At 59.7% G+C, this 12,795-nt stretch overlaps 1 protein-coding gene across 1 annotated transcript; it reads right to left on the bottom strand.

Moving 5' to 3' along the window:
* Positions 1-6,561: 6,561 nt before the first annotated feature.
* LOC121859791 (glycine-rich protein 23-like) lies at positions 6,562-11,272 on the bottom strand (the record flags this gene model as incomplete). The annotated part of the gene is made up of 4 exons (XM_042356770.1): positions 6,562-6,858; positions 8,552-8,726; positions 10,940-11,010; positions 11,182-11,272. Coding segments are annotated over 4 exons (634 nt in total), but the record flags the coding sequence as incomplete, so codon positions are not given.
* Positions 11,273-12,795: the final 1,523 nt, after the last annotated feature.

The raw sequence follows: 12,795 nt of genomic DNA, 5'->3' as shown, positions 1-12,795 counted from the left end.
GTGTTGAGTGGTAGTGATGGTGATGGTGGTGAGTGGTGGTGGTGAGTGGTGAGTGGTAGTGATGGTGGTGAGTGTTGAGTGGTAGTGATGGTGGTGAGTGGTGGTGAGTGGTGGTGGTGAGTGGTGGTGGCGAGTGGTGGTAAGTGGTGGTGAGTGGTGGTGAGGTGGTGGTGTGAGTGGTTAGTGGTGGTGAGTGGTGGTGGTGGTGAGTGGTGGTGGTGGTTGGTGGTGGTGGTGGTGGTGGCAGTGAGTGGTGGTGGGTGGTGGCAGTGGTGTTAGGTGGTGGTAGTGGTGGTGGGTGGCGAGTGGTGGTACTGCAGAACATAAGAAAATAAAGGAGTCTGCAATAGGCCGGTTGACCTGTGCATGACAGCTCCTGTCGAGAGTTACTACCACTCTCTATCATCCATGAATCTATCTAGCCTCCTTTTGAAACTTTCCAGAGTTCCCGCACTCACTACAAAGTTGCTAAGCTTGTTCCACTCGTCCACCACCCTATTTGTGAACCAGTTCCTTCCTATCTCCCTCCTAAACCTAAACTTATCCAACTTAAATCCGTTGCTCCGAGTCCTATCCTGCTCGGATATTATAAGAACTTTATCTATATCGCCTTTATTGATTCCTTTCACCCACTTAAATATACTTATAATATCTCCCAGCACTCTGCGTCTTTCTAGGGAATGCAAGTTTAGTTTCTTTAACCTATCTTCATATGGAAGGTTTCTAAGTCCCGGAATCATTTTCGTCATTCTTCGCTGCACCGACTCCAGTGAATTGACATCCATTCTATAATAAGGGCACCAGAACTGAACCGCATAATCGAGGTGCGGCCTGACTAACGCAAGATATAGTTGCAATAAGACCTCTGCACTCTTATTACTTACACTTCTAGATATAAAACCCAATACTCTGTTTGCCTTATTTCGAACATTAACGCACTGTTTTTTAGGCCGTAGGTCCGGGCTTACAAGTACCCCAAGGTCTCTTTCACAAGTCGACTTCTCTAGGTTGATGTTGTTAAGGCTGTATACATTATAAGTATTTGTTCCCTGCAGTTTATTTAGATCCTCATGTAATGGTGGGTGGGTGGTGAGTGGTGGCGAGTGATTGGTGGTGGCGAGTGAGTGGTGGTGGCGAGTGAGTGATGGTGGTGAGTGATGGTAGGTGGCGAGTGGTGGGTGGGTGGCGAGTGATGGGTGGTGAGTGATGGGTGGCGAGTGGCAGGGGAAAATGTTCTAAGTGAAGGATTTAAAGCTCAAAGTTCTCTCTCTCTCTCTCTACTACCAACCCTTCCTCACTCCTTTCTCCCGTCTCTCCTTCCTTCCTTCCTTCCTTCCCTCCCTCTCTCCTACCAACCCTCCCTCACTCCTTTCTCCCGTCTCTCCTTCCTTCCTTCCTACCATCCCTCCCTCTCTCCCTGCCGTCCCTTCCTCACTCCTTTCTCAGTCTTTCCTTCCTTCCTTCCTTCCTTCCTCCCTCTCTCCTACCGTCCTTCCCTCCTCCTTTCTCCCGTCTCCTTCCTTCCTTTCTACCATCCTCCCTCTCTCCTACCATCCCTTCCTCCTCCTTTCTCCCGTCTCTCCTTCCTTCCTTCTACCATCCCTCCCTCTCTCCCCAACCCTCCCTCACTCCTTTTTCCCATCTCCTTCCTTCCTTCCTACCATCCTCCCTCTCTCCTACCGTCCTTCCTCACTCCTCTCTCCCGTCTTTCTTCCTTCCTTCCTACCATCCCTCCCTCTCTCCTACCGTCTCTTTCATCCTGCAAATCATCCCCTCCTCCGTCACTGCTACCGTCACTCGCCCACTCAACATAATAGAAGCATTATCTTAAGAAGGTCTCCCCCCTCAGCCTGTCCACTCACATGCCTCCACGAATCATCAGTTAAGGGAAAAAGTTAACCTGGGAACCTTTGAGAATCCAATTTATGCTGTCGCTTAAATGGGGTCAGTTAGAAGCGACTTTTGAGGGAGTTTTAACGTAAGAGCCTTTGAGGAGTATTTGTGACGTGGTTTAAAGGTAGTTATGTGCGTTGTGTAGTTAGGGTAAGAGTTTTAACGTAAGAGTCTTTGAGATATATTTATGCCGTGGTTCAAAGTAAGTTTTATGCGTTCTCAGTCTTAGGGAAAATTTATAATGTAGAAGAGTTTAGAGAATCCAAGCCCTCTGTCGTAAGTTAAAGTAAGTGAGTTAGATACGTTCTCTTATCTCTAGTGAAGGAGGAAGGTTTAGTTTGAGACAGTTTAAGAATCCAATTTTGTCTCGTAACATAAAAGTGAGTCAGTCAGATAAGGTTCTAACATCACCATTTAATTGAAACTTTTAAAACTTTAGGGGGAAATTTATTTGGTATCTAAACTTAAAAGTAACAAAAGAAATAAAATTAACAACAACAGTTAATGAGGAAATTTAACTTTGAGAATTCATTTTTTTTATCACTTAACTTAAACTGAGTTACAAACGTTCACACATCTGTAGTCAATCTAATAAGTTAAAGTGGAGCTGTTAGAGGCCTTCTCACACCTCCAATTAAGGGGAACTTTAACACAGACAGGTAAGTGAGACACGGCGGGGAGGGAGAGGGTCCAGTGCTATAAATATCATAGTGGAGGCAGCCTTTTGCACACACACACACACACACACACACACACACACACACACACACACACACACACACACACACACACACGTGACGCTGCTCAGGGAATCAATATTGTGTACCTGTGTGTGTGTGTGTGTGTGTGTGTGTGTTAAAAATCATAATTTACGCCTACACACACACACATACACGGTATTTTTAGGGTCGACTAGTCACACAATGAATGATCGGCTCGACAATCCAACCACAACCAGACCAGCCATACCTAGCAAACCATACCACCTGTTGCATTTACCAGCCTGTAGACCAGCCATACTAACCAAACCCATACCACCTGCCCATTACCAGCCACAACCAGACCAACCATACCTAGCAAACCATACCACCTGTTACGTACCAACCACAGCCAGACCAACCATACCTAGCAAACCATACCTGTTACATGCAACCACAACCAGACCAGCCATACTAGCAACCATACCACCTGTTACATTACCAACCACAACCAGACCAACCGCTAGCAAACCATACCCACCTGTTGCATTGCCAACACAGCCAGACCAACCATACCTAACCAAACCATACCTGTTACATTACCAACCACAGCAGACCAACCATGCCTAGCAAGCCATACCTGTTGCATTACCAGCCACAGCCAGACCAGCCATACCCTAGCAAGCCATACCACCTGTTACATTACCAACCACAACCAGACCAACCATACCTAACCTGTCCCACTGCCTCAGGTCTAGACACACACACAGACAGTTCATTAAAACACTGTGGATGGAGTTAATTACATGGAGGTAATTAACTTTATTAACGGATTAGGACAGGAGAAAAATGAGCGTTAATGAAGACTAATTAGTTCAATTATATATCTTTCGTAAAATGAGTAATTAGTTTTAATGTGAATGATATATATACTGTATCCTAATTACCATATTTTACCCTAATTATTGTGTTTTACCCTAATTACACTACGTTATGTTAAAGCCTCAGTTTAGTAAGAGTGAGTACAGCTCCCTTCTTCCGCCTGCCAGATGAGGGTTAAAACAATGTCGTCAAAACTGCACTGAGACTGTACCCTAATGACCTAACGTACACACACACACACACACACACACACACACTAAAACAGTATCTTCACGGTGAGATGCGATGAATTCCAGAATGAACACTCCGACTCCTGTTATCTCGGTAGTGTTGTCAAAATCCTTCGTTCGTTGAGTCATATTGTCTCACACAGAATCATAAAGGTACAGTTAATTTACCAAAGTCCGTGTTCGTCTCTCCTCCTGAACCACGAACCCCGAGATTCTCAAGAGTCTTAGCATTTATGGATAGAATATTGTAACACTCTTCTGCTTCGGGTTCACTCGTCTGAATCTCGGGGGTTTGTGGTTTCAGGAGAAGTGAATGAACTGACTTTAATAATTGACTGTATGTTTTCTTATACAATCATTAAAATACTTATATAACATTAATTTATAACCCGTAGAACAGGTGTCTCATAGGCGTGTGGGAGAGTCGAGGAGATAACATATTAGGCACTGCACTCGACAGCCTCCATTTCCTACACTGTAAAATCAGGTACCCATATAATAGGCCTTTCCTAAAATACAAAAAATAAAAATAAAAATATAAATTGAAACTCACAAAAAATCTAAATCCGTCCATGAAAAATAAAAATACGTCAGAATATAATGGGTTTAATCTCTGTATATTGTAGTGCAGCCATTTTGATAAACACACGATCATTCATTATTCACTAAATGGTTTAATTCATTCTCGCCGGGTCATTTAATATAACTTATGATGATTAGTTGTTAGTTAATTATCACAAGAGTAGTTAATACAGGGAGGCGTCCTGAGGTCACGACCCCAAGCTTGGCCAATCACGGAGAGTCTGTCTCGGGGTTTTGAGAGAGAGAGAGAGAAGCAGAAAGGCAGGAAGGGCAGAAGGGGGGCGGACGGACGGACGGACGGACGGACACACACACACACACACACACACCAATACGTTTTGTGTTCATAATAAACCCTGATTCTTAGTGTAACGGACCATTCTTATTACTAAACCAGCTTCTTGTGTTTGAGGTGTGTGTGTGTGTGTGTGTGTGTGTGTGTGTGTGTGTGGGTGTGTGTGTGTGTGTCTATCCGACTCCTGTTCCAGGATTAACCACCATCCTCCTTTTAATCTTTCGAATAGGGAAAATTATATCGAGTTTATAATACAGCGACCCAAAACTAAACTAACCTAACCTAACATAAACTAAACTCAACACTACTAACCTAACCTAACCTAAACTAATCTAACCTAACCTAACGTCAACTAAACATCTTCCAATAGGTTGTCACATCACCCAATAACAACTAAACTGTTATTCATCCACCTTGTATTTTTCCATTTGTTTAAACCTGTCAATAGCTGAGGTGTAAGATCAAACCAATGTTGTTATGATGAGACCTCCACCACCGAGCCTTGTCCCCCACCGAGGCCTCCCCACAGCTCCCCACCCTTGTCCCCGCCACCGGCCTTGCCCCCACCGAGCCTTGTCCCCCCACCGAGGCCTTGTCCCCAGGCCTTTTCCCCCACAGTAGGCCTTGTCCCCCACCGAGGCCTTGTCCCCCACAGGCCTTGTCCCCCACCGAGGCCTTGTCCCCACCAGGCCTTGTCCCCCCCCCACGGCCTTGTCCCCCACCGAGGCCTTGCCCCCCACTGAGGCCTTTTCCCCACCGAGGCCTGTCCCCAGCAGGCCTTGTCCCCCACCGAGGCCTTGTCCCCACCGGGCCTTGTCCCCACTGAGGCCTTGTCCCAGGCCTTGTCCCCCACCGAGGCCTTGTCCCCCCCACCGGGCCTTGTCCCCCACCGAGGCCTTGTCCCCACCGAGGCCTTGTCCCCCACTGAGGCCTTGTCACCAGGCCTTGTCCCCACCGAGGCCTTGTGTCCCCACCAGGCCTTGTCCCCCACCGAGGCCTTGTCCCCCCACCGAGGCCTTGTCCCCCCACCAGGCCTTGTCCCCCACCGGGCTTGGCCTGCTTGTCCCCACCGAGGCCTTGTCCCCCACCAGGCCTTGTCCCCCACCGAGGCCTTGTCCCCCGAGCTTGTCCCCACCGAGGCTTGTCCCCCACCGGGCTTGTCCCCACCAGGCCTTGTCCCACCGGCCTCCCCCGCTTGTCCCCACCGGGCCTTGTCCCCACCGAGGCCTTGTCCCCACCGAGCCTTGTCCCCACCGAGTCTTGTTCCCCACGAGGCCTTGTGTCCCCACCGAGCCTTGTCCCCACCGAGCCTTGTCCCCCACCGAGCCTTGTCCCCACCCCCCGGCCTTGTCCCCCCACCGGGCCTTGTCCCCCACCGAGGCCTTGTGTCCCCACCGAGGCCTTGTCCCCACAGCTTGTCCCCACGGGCCTTGTCCCCCCCACCGAGCCTTGTCCCCACCGAGGCCTTGTCCCCACCGGGCCTTGTCCCCACCGAGGCCTTGTCCCCCACCGAGTCTTGTCCCCACCGAGGCCTTGTCCCCACCGAGGGCCTTGTCCCCCACCGCTACCGAGGCCTTGTCACCGAGGCCTTGACCCCCACTGAGGCCTTGTCCCCACCGAGGCCTTGTCCCCACCGGGCCTTGTCCCCATGCTTGTCCCCCACCGAGGCCTTGTCCCCCACCGAGGCCTTGTCCCCCACCGGGCCTTGTCCCCACCGAGGCCTTGTGTCCCCACCGAGGTCTTGTCCCCACAGAGGCCTTGTCTGTCCCCCACCGAGGCCTTGTCCCCCACCAGGCCTTGTCCCCACCGAGGCCTTGTCCCCACCGAGTCTTGTCCCCCACCGAGGCCTTGTCCCCACCGCTCCCCGAGGCCTTGTCCCCACCGAGGCCTTGTTCCGAGGCCTTGTCCCCACGAGGTCTTGTCCCCACCGAGGCCTTGTCCCCCCCCACAGGCCTTGTCCCCACCGAGCCTTGTCCCCCACCGAGGTCTTGTCCCCACGAGGCCTTGTCCCCCACCGAGGCCTTGTCCCCCACCGAGGCCTTGTCACCACGGCCTTGTCCCCACCAGGCCTTGTCCCCCACCGAGGCCTTGTCCCCACCAGGCTTGTCCCACCAGGCCTTGTCCCCCACCAGGCCTTGTCCCCCACCGAGGCCTTGTCCCCACCGAGCCTTGTCCCCACTGAGGCCTTGTCCCCACAGAGCCTTGTCCCCCGAGGCCTTGTCCCCCCACCGAGGCCTTGTCCCCACCAGGCCTTGTCCCGAGCCTTGTCCCCACCGGGCTGTGTCCCCACCGAGCCTTGTCCCCACCGGGCCTTCACTGAGCCTTGCCTCCCCACCGAGGCCTTGTCCCCCCACCGAGGCCTTGTCCCCACCGAGGCCTTGTCCCCACCGGGCCTTGTCCCCACCCCACCGAGGCCTTGTCCCCCACCGAGGCCTTGTCCCCTGGTCTTGTCCCTGTCCCCCACCGAGGCCTTGTCCCCACCGGGCCTTGTCCCCACCGGGCCTTGTCCCCCACCGGTCTTGCCTGTCCCCACCGAGGCCTTGTCCCCACAGGCCTTGTCCCCACCGAGGCCTTGTCCCCACCGAGCCTTGTCCCCCACGAGGCCTTGTCCCCACCGAGCCTTGTCCACCACCGAGGCCTTGTCCCCACAGTCTGTCCCCCACCGAGGCCTTGTCCCCACCACGAGGCCTTCACAGGCCTTGTCCCACAGGCCTTGTCCCCACCGAGGCCTTGTCCCCCACCAGGCCTTGTCACCACGAGGCCTTGTCCCCCACGAGGCCTTGTCCCCACACCGGCCTTGTCCCCACCGAGGCCTTGTCCCCCACCGAGGCCTTGTCCCCCAAGGGCCTTGTCCCCCACGAGGCCTTGTCCCCCCCAGGCCTTGTCACCACCGAGGCCTTGTCCCCCACCGAGCCTTGTCCCCACCGAGGCCTTGTCCCCCACCGAGGCCTTGTCCCCCACCGAGCTTGTCCCCGAGGCCTTGCCCCGTCCCCACCTTGTCCCCACCGAGGCCTTGTCACCCCGGGCCTTGTCCCCACCGAGGCCTTGTCCCCACCAGGCCTTGTCCCCCACCGAGGCCTTGTCCCCACGAGGCCTTGTCCCCCACCCGAGGCCTTGTCCCCCCACCGGGCCTTGTCCCCCACCGAGGCCTTGTCCCCCACCGAGCCTTGTCCCCCACCGAGGCCTTGTCCCCCACCGAGGCCTTGTCCCCACCGAGGCCTTGTCCCCACAGCTTGAGGGCCTTGTCCCCACCGAGGTCTTGTCCCCACCGAGGCCTTGTCCCCCACCGAGGCCTTGTCCCCACCGAGGCCTGTCCCCCCACCGAGGCCTTGTCCCCCACCGAGGCCTTGTCCCCCACCGGGCCTTGTCCCCGAGACCTTGTCCCCCACCGAGGCCTTGTCCCCACCGGTCTTGTCCCCACCGAGGCCTTGTCCCACCGAGGCCTTGTCCCCACGAGGCCTTGTCCCCACCGAGGTCTTGTCCCCCACCGAGTCTTGTCCCCGAGGCCTTGTCCCCACCGAGGCCTTGTCCCCACCGAGGCCTTGTCCCCACAGAGCCTTGTCCCCCACCGAGGCCTTGTCACCACCGAGGCCTTGTCCCCCACCGAGGCCTTGTCCCCACCGGACCTTGCCACCACAGGGCTGTCCCCACCGAGGCCTTGTCCCACACCGGGCCTTGTCCCACCACGAGGCCTTGTCACCACCGAGGCCTTGTCCCCCCACCGAGGCCTTGTCCCCCACCGAGGCCTTGTCCCCCACCAGAGGCCTTGTCCCCACCGAGGCCTTGTCCCCACCGAGGCCTTGTCACCACCAGGCCTTGTCCCCCACCGGCCTTGTCCCCACCGAGGCCTTGTCCCCACGAGCCTTGTCCACCGAGGTCTTGTCCCCACGAGGCCTTGTCCCCCACGAGGCCTTGTCCCCCACCGAGGCCTTGTCACCCAGGCCTTGCCCCCCACTGAGGCTTGTCCCCACCCAGAGCCTTGTCCCCCACCGGGGCCTTGTCCCCACCGAGGGCCTTGTCCCCCACCGAGGCCTTGTCCCCACCGAGGCCTTGTCCCCCACCGAGGGCCTTGTCCCCCACCCGAGGTCTGTCCCCACCGAGGTCTTGTCCCGCCTTGTCCCCACCGAGGCCTTGTCCCCATCGAGTCTGTCCCCCACCGGGTCTTGTCACCGTTTGTCCCCACCGAGGCCTTGTCCCCACCGAGTGTCCCGGTCTTGTCCCCACCGAGGCCTTGTCCCCCACCGGGCCTTGTCCCCCACCAGGCCTTGTCCCCACCGAGGCCTTGTCCACCACCGAGGCCTTGTCCCCCCACCGAGGCCTTGTCCACCACCAGGCCTTGTCCCCCACCGAGGCCTTGTCCCCCCACCAGGCCTTGTCCCCACCGAGGCCTTGTCCCCAACATTCCCCCACCGAGGCCTTGTCCCCACCGAGGCCTTGTCCCCACAGGCCTTGTCCCCACGAGGCCTTGTCCCCACCGAGGCCTTGTCCCCACCGAGGCCTTGCCCACCGGGCCTTGTCCCCCACCGAGGCCTTGTCCCCGAGCCTGTCCCCACCGAGGCCTTGTCCCCACCGAGGCCTTGTCCCCACCGAGGCCTTGTCCCCCACAGAGGCCTTGCCCCCACTGAGGCCTTGTCCCCACCCGAGGCCTTGTCCCCACGAGGCCTTGTCCCCACCGAGGCCTTGTCCCCCCACCAGAGGCCTTGTCCCCCCACCGAGGCCTTGTCCCCACCGAGGCCTTGTCCCCACCGAGGCCTTGTCCCCCACAGGCCTTGTCCCCCCCACGAGGCCTTGTCCCCACCCGAGGCCTTGTCCCCACCGAGGTCTTGTCCCCACCGAGGCCTTGTCCCCACACCGAGGCCTTGTCCCCACCGAGGCCTTGTCCCCACCGGCCTTGTCCCCCACCGGCCTTGTCCCCACCGAGCTTGTCCCCACAGGCCTTGTCCCACCCCACCGAGGCCTTGTCCCCACCGAGGCCTTGTCCCCACCGAGGCCTGTCCCCACAGGCTTGTCCCCACAGGCCTTGTCCCCCACCAGGCCTTGTCCCCCACCGAGGCCTTTGTCCCCACCAGGCCTTGTCCCCACCGAGGCCTTGTCCCCCACCGAGGCCTTGTCCCCCACAGGCCTTGTCCCCCACCGAGGGCCTTGTCCCCACCGAGGCCTTGTCCCCACCGGCCTTGGTTCCCACCGGGCTGTCCACAGCCTTGTCCCCACCCCCACCGCCTTGTCCCCCACCGTGTCCCCCACCAGCCTTGTCCCCAGGCCTTCCCCACGAGCCTTTGTCCCCACCGACCTTCCCCCACGAGGCCTTGTCCCCACCGAGGCCTTGTCCCCACCACCTTCCCCCGAGGCCTTGTCCCCACCGAGGCCTGTCCCCCCACCAGGCCTCCCCACCGAGGCCTTGTCCCCACCGAGGCCTTGTCCCCCCGGCCTTGTCCCCACGAGGCCTTGTCCCCCCCCGAGGCCTTGTCCCCACCGAGGGCCTTGTCCCCCACCGAGGCCTTGTCCCCACACAGGCCTTGTCCCCCCACCGAGGCCTTGTCCCCCACTGAGGCCTTTCACCGGGCCTTGTCCCCCACCGAGCCTTGTCCCCACCGAGGCCTTGTCCCCCACCGAGGCCTTGTCCCCACAGGCCTTGTCTCCACCGAGGCCTTGTCCCCCACCGAGGCCTTGTCCCACCGAGACCTTGTCCCCCACAGCCTTGTCCCCCACCGAGCCTTGTCCCCACCGAGCCTTGTCCCCACCGAGGCCTTGTCCCCACCGAGGCCTTGTCCCCCCACCGAGCCTTGTCCACCACCGGGCCTTGTCCCCCACCGAGGCCTTTGTCCCCCACCGAGGCCTTGTCCCCCACCGAGGCCTTGTCCCCCACCGAGGCCTTGTCCCCCACTGAGGCCTTGTCCCACTGAGGCCTGTCCCCACCGAGGCCTTGTCCCCCACCGAGGCCTTGTCCCCACTGAGGCCTTGTCCCCCACGAGGCCTTGTCCCCCACTGAGGCCTTGTCCCCCACTGAGGCCTTGTCCCCCACCGAGGCCTTGTCCCCACCAGGCCTTGTCCCACCAGGCCTTGTCCCCACCGAGGCCTTGTCCCCACGGCCTGTCCCCCACTCCCCCACCGAGGCCTTGTCCCCCACCGAGGCCTTGTCCCCCACCGAGGCCTTGTCCCCCACCCCAGGCTTGTCCCCCACCGAGGCCTTGTCCCCACCGAGGCCTTGTCCCCACGAGGCCTTGTCCCCCCACCGAGGCCTTGTCCCCCACCGAGGCCTTGTCCCCCACCGAGGCCTTGTCCCCACCGAGGCCTTGTCCCACCGAGGCCTTGTCCCCCACCGAGGCCTTGTCCCCACCGAGGCCTTGTCCCCCACCGAGGCCTTGTCCCCCACCGAGGCCTTGTCCCACCGAGGCCTGTCCCCCACTGAGGCCTTGTCCCCCACCGAGGCCTTGTCCCCCACCGAGGCCTTGTCCTCACCGAGGCCTTGTCCCCACTGAGGCCTTGTCCCCCACCGAGGCCTTGTCCCCCCACCGAGGCCTTGTCCCCACCCGAGGCCTTGTCCCCCACCGAGGCCCGTCCCCCACCGAGGCCTTGTCCCCACTGAGGCCTTGTCCCCCACCGAGGCCTTGTCCCCCACCAGCCGCCCCCACTGAGGCCTTGTCCCCACTGAGGCCTTGTCCCCCACCGAGGCCTTGTCCCCCACCGAGGCCTTGTCCCCCACCGAGGCCTTGTCCCCCACCGAGGCCTTGTCCCCACCGAGGCCTTGCCCCCACCGAGGCCTTGTCCCACCGAGGCCTTGTCCCCCACTGAGGCCTTGTCCCCCACTGAGGCCTTGTCCCCACCGAGGCCTTGTCCCCCCCACCGAGGCCTTGTCCCCCACCGAGGCCTTGTCCCCACCGAGGCCTTGTCCCCACCACCGAGGCCTTGTCCCCCACCGAGGCCTTGTCCCCCACCGAGCAGGCTTGTCCCCACCAGGCCTTGTCCCCACCGAGGCCTTGTCCCCACCGAGGCCTTGTCCCCACCGAGGCCTTGTCCCCCCGAGGCCTGTCCCCCACGAGGCCTTGTCCCCACCGAGGCCTTGTCCCCACCGGGCCTTGTTCCCCACGAGGCCTTGTCCCCCACGAGGCCTTGTCCCCCACCGAGGCCTTGTCCCCACCGAGGCCTGTCCCCACGAGGCCTTGTCCCCCACCCACGGTCCACCGAGGCCTGTCCCCACCAGGCCTTGTCCCCACCGAGGCCTTGTCCCCCCACTGAGGCCTTGTCCCCCACCGAGGCCCTTGTCCCCACTGAGGCCTTGTCCCCCCCACCCGAGGCCTTGTCCCCCACCGAGGCCTTGTGTCCCCCACCGAGGCCTTGTCCCCCACTGAGGCCTTGTCCCCCCACCGAGGCCTTGTCCCCACCGAGGCCTGTCCCCCCACCGAGGCCTCCTTGTCCCCCACCGAGGCCTTGTCCCCCACCGAGGCCCTGTCCCCCACCGAGGCCTTGTCCCCCACCGAGGCCTTGTCCCCACGGCCTTGTCCCCCACGAGGCCTTGTCCACCACTGAGGCCTTGACCCCACCGAGGCCCTTGCCCCACCGAGGCCTTGTCCCCCACCGAGGCCTTGTCCCCACCGAGGCCTTGTCCCCCACCGAGGCCTTGTCCCCACCGAGGTCCTTGTCCCCCACCAGGCCTTGACCCCCACCGGCCTTGTCCACCACGAGGCCTTGTCCACCACCGAGGCCTTGTCCCCACCGAGGCCTTGACCCCCACTGAGGCCTTGACCCCACTGAGGGCCTTGACCCCAGCACCTGCCAGCCAAACACTGAAGAAGGTATTTAGTGTAAGCAGCAGCAGCAGTAGGTTGTTTACAGGTGTTGGAGGAAGCGTGTCAGGGAGGTCCAGTAGTGTGGTGGAGTAGGGGATGGGTTCTGGGTCCTGTTCTGAGCTGAATCACACAACACAGGCATAGCTGGGGCCGTGGTGGAATGGGAGGTGTGGTGGGTTTGGGTGGGGTGGGTGGGTGGTGGGGAGGGGTGGGGTAGGTGAGGGGGGTGGGTGAGGGGGGGGTGGGTGGGGTGGGGTGGGGTGGGAGGGGGTGGGATGGTGGTGAGGGGGTGGTGGTGGGAGGGGTGGGGTGGGGTGGGGGTGGTGTGGGGTGGTGAGGGGGGTGGGATGGTGGTAGGGGTGGGGTGGTGAGGGGTGGGATGGTGGGGTGGGGAGGGGTGGGGTGGGTGTGGAGGGGTGGTGGTGGAG

Source organism: Homarus americanus, unplaced genomic scaffold, assembly GCF_018991925.1.
Source record: "Homarus americanus isolate GMGI-L3 unplaced genomic scaffold, GMGI_Hamer_2.0 scaffold23499, whole genome shotgun sequence".
Classification (NCBI taxonomy): domain Eukaryota; kingdom Metazoa; phylum Arthropoda; class Malacostraca; order Decapoda; family Nephropidae; genus Homarus; species Homarus americanus.
The sequence above is the reverse complement of the archived record's forward strand: the minus strand, read 5'-3'. Positions and strand labels throughout refer to the sequence as shown.